At 39.3% G+C, this 3,258-nt stretch overlaps 1 protein-coding gene across 1 annotated transcript; it reads left to right on the top strand.

Annotated features, from left to right (window-relative positions):
• Positions 1-1,409: 1,409 nt before the first annotated feature.
• LOC140931708 (ATP-dependent DNA helicase RecQ-like) lies at positions 1,410-2,790 on the top strand. Its single transcript, XM_073381471.1, has 3 exons — positions 1,410-1,861; positions 2,057-2,145; positions 2,504-2,790. Exons 1-3 carry the CDS (start codon positions 1,410-1,412, stop codon positions 2,788-2,790), a joined length of 828 nt encoding a protein of 275 aa, XP_073237572.1.
• The last annotated feature ends 468 nt before the right edge of the window (positions 2,791-3,258 follow it).

Raw genomic sequence — 3,258 nt, 5'->3', positions numbered from 1 at the left:
CAAGTAAACAGTGTTGTGACCCGCGACAATTTGGAGCAAAGGAGCAGTAGCAAGACTTTTCCGGACAAGACATTCCAAGCTTAAAAAAAAAAGGAACTGAACTGTATTTAACTCTCGCGTTTTTTTTTTTGTTTTACTGATGATGTATTACTGTATTAATTTAACTTTGGTTAATTTTTCGAGGTTTTTAGATGAAATTGGGGCTACTCAGTTAGCTTCAGTTAGTGGTCGCTTCACGTCATTTAAGTATGAGTGTGACAGTTGTTCTTCAAGGCAAACAACATCTGTATTTTATATAAATCACTCTTTTTCGTGGCAATCTATTGATTTTCTTTTAGGGTTATTTTCTGGTTTTGGTCGATCTCTGAACTGGGAAGTAGATAACCTTGTCGAGTTCGTGCATATTTGTCATTATTTCATGATTGACGAGCGCTACATCAGTGACATTTTTCACGCAACTTTACCGCGAGAATCAATTCTGCGAAGTGTTGTTTGCTTTGAAAACATCCGGTTACCTTTTTCTAGCTCGTAACGTTATGGCTTTTGCGTCACACAAGTATAAAGAAATTTTTATTTTTGAAGACCTGTTGTTAGCTCATAGTTCAGCTAATTTCCAGCAGTTTGTCAGCAATCGTTTGACAGAGTTAGAGCAGAATTGACCATTTTGTTCACGTCGCATCATTATAGAGAGGCTCCCTCGCGCACGAAGCGCACGTGGGACAGAGCCCCATACTCATAGAATATGTTTAACCTCTTTTCGTTTGGTTGTCACGTGACTGACCGAGCGTACGTACGTACGCGTCTACAGATTGTACGGGTAGGGTAGGGGAGACTATCAAAAGGAAGGGAGGGGTGTCTCAGTTGTGTCTTGGCAAACCCATGTCTTTTATATTGGCCATTCACCATATGGTCAATTGACAGCTCTCAAAACAGGATAGCCACTGACCAGTATCACATTGCCATATCAAGGGCTCATGTGTCAACTCATCAAGGTGACGTGATTTATTTGGAAGCTGTCCGCTGACCAGTTGTTTCACTAGATCGCAATCAATGTTCAATCTCATACTTTCTAGCTAATTTGAGAGCACAGTAAAACTGATGCACACTAGACTGCGAGCAGTCCCTCTTCAGTCAGTCAAGTCTAAGCTTGCCAGGACTGGAGAGAGTGAATTGGCCGAGAGGGAAACTGGAGAGAGGCGGGAAGAAGAGGGACTGCATTCTCTTTTGTAACCAACGCGTTCAAATTTCTCCACGGCCCAAGCATCCGAGAATTGGATTGGTTGATAAACAATAGGATGCTGTCAGCGCGTTGTCATTGTAATTTATGAAATTCTAACATATTGACACATCAAATGTAACACGATGCACCAAAAATAGCTAGCATGTTTTGATCAGAGCCAGTTGACAAGATGGATTCAGCGGCCAAAGAAAATATTTTACCTGACCGTTTATCTGAGCGTCTTGGCGGTCTGATTTTAAAGGACGAACAGAGGCTTGCTGTTGAAGCACTTATGTCAGGAAAAGATGTTTTAGCGGTATTACCGACTGGCTTCGGTAAATCTGTCATTTACCAAAGCTTCGTTATCACGAAGGATTCCTCTTCCATCGTTGTTATTGTTCCTCTTCGGAGTATCATCGATGATCAGCTACAGTCAAATGATTTTGGCCTGAAAGCAGTTGCTTTCGAGAAGAAACCAGAGTTGATGAAAGACATTGCTGCCAACAAATTTCAAGTGATTTTTGCTTCTGCGGAACAAGCGCTTTCCAAAGAATTTAGAGATTTGCGGGAGGACGAATCGTCGGAATTCAGGAAGAATTTGTCCTTGGTTGTGGTCGACGAATGTCACACTATCGAAACCTGGTAAGTTTTTTCTGGGGGTAAAACCTGTAAGTCAATTTCCATCCGGTGATCTCTCGTTCTTTTTTGAAAAACAGTTACATTAATGCAAATTTCCACACGCTAGTTAAGCTTGAGTGAGTGTGATCGAATGCAAAAAAGTGATCTTCATACCTTACAGCTAGTCCCGCATTTACAATAGTTTACTTGTGTTCACAGGGGCAAGAGTAAAAAATGCGGGAACAAGTTTCTTCAACCGTTTCGAAAGGACTTTGGCTCGCTATCTATGTTGCGGTCTTTTTGTGCAGGTATTATAAAGAATGTGTGTTCGATATGTGATTACGCATACATAATAACTGTATGGGGCTGCGCGGAAATGTTAACTTTTGGCTTTTTAAATGGAAGTATTCCTGATAGTTTACACACATTGTTTACTGTAAAAGCACACTTGCAGATGTCGCTAGTTCTAAAGTGCCGGGCAACATAATCTTTTTGTTGTCACCATTTTAGAAATGCAAGCTTAATCTTTTTAATATTTGAGAAATAAGCAATATTTCAAAGATTGAAAATAATTTTAGTCAGATCTTTGTAAAAAATCTACTAGCCAACACCTTACATATGCAAGTTTTTATTATGTGGCATACTTAAAAGGCTTTCTATATTTAGGTATCCCATTCTTGGCATTAACTGGAACAGCTGATGTTAAAATGAAGCAGACCATCATGAAAGACTTGTCTTTCAAGAAAGACAAAGTTGTTTGGGATATCAGTCCTGAACTGAGCAATATTCGTTTCACCATCATAAAAACAAAAAGAGAAAATCATCTCCAACATCTTCAGTGGTTAATTGACACGATTCGATTGGAAAGGGAAAATATGCCCAAAACAATAATTTTTTGTACCACAATGCAAGATGTGGCCAAATTGAGTGGACACCTTGGAATGCTTGTGTAGACTATGTGGTGGATGATATTCTTGTAGCAGGGACTGATTCGCTCCTGTGATTGAAGGGCTACTTTATGTTGAAGATTTCACCACTAACTGATTTTCGCGTACATGACCGTACATGGAATTTATTTGCACTTGTAGTAGTATAGTCAACTGAAAAATTAAATTAATATGACAAAGAAGGTTATTACACATGTCGATTTCGGTTGAAGCGACGGGCAAGTATTATACTTACAATTTGTGTTCCATATGCGGCTAGTAAGCTTCGATGTGCGATCTGTGGTGACACTTTGAAATGTAAGTTGCGTAACGAACTTCTAGCTTTTTAAATAATTAGTCACCTGATCTATTTTTGCCGCGTTGCGCTAAATATTCACAAAAAAATTGACAAACGGCTTGAAAAATGCAAATCAGGGACAACAAATAGGCCAGAGAAAGTCCATGAAGAATCTTGAAAGTAATAAGAATAACTTT

This window comes from Porites lutea, chromosome 3 (genome assembly GCF_958299795.1).
Source record: "Porites lutea chromosome 3, jaPorLute2.1, whole genome shotgun sequence".
NCBI classification, from domain to species: Eukaryota; Metazoa; Cnidaria; class Anthozoa; order Scleractinia; family Poritidae; genus Porites; species Porites lutea.
The sequence above is the reverse complement of the archived record's forward strand: the minus strand, read 5'-3'. Positions and strand labels throughout refer to the sequence as shown.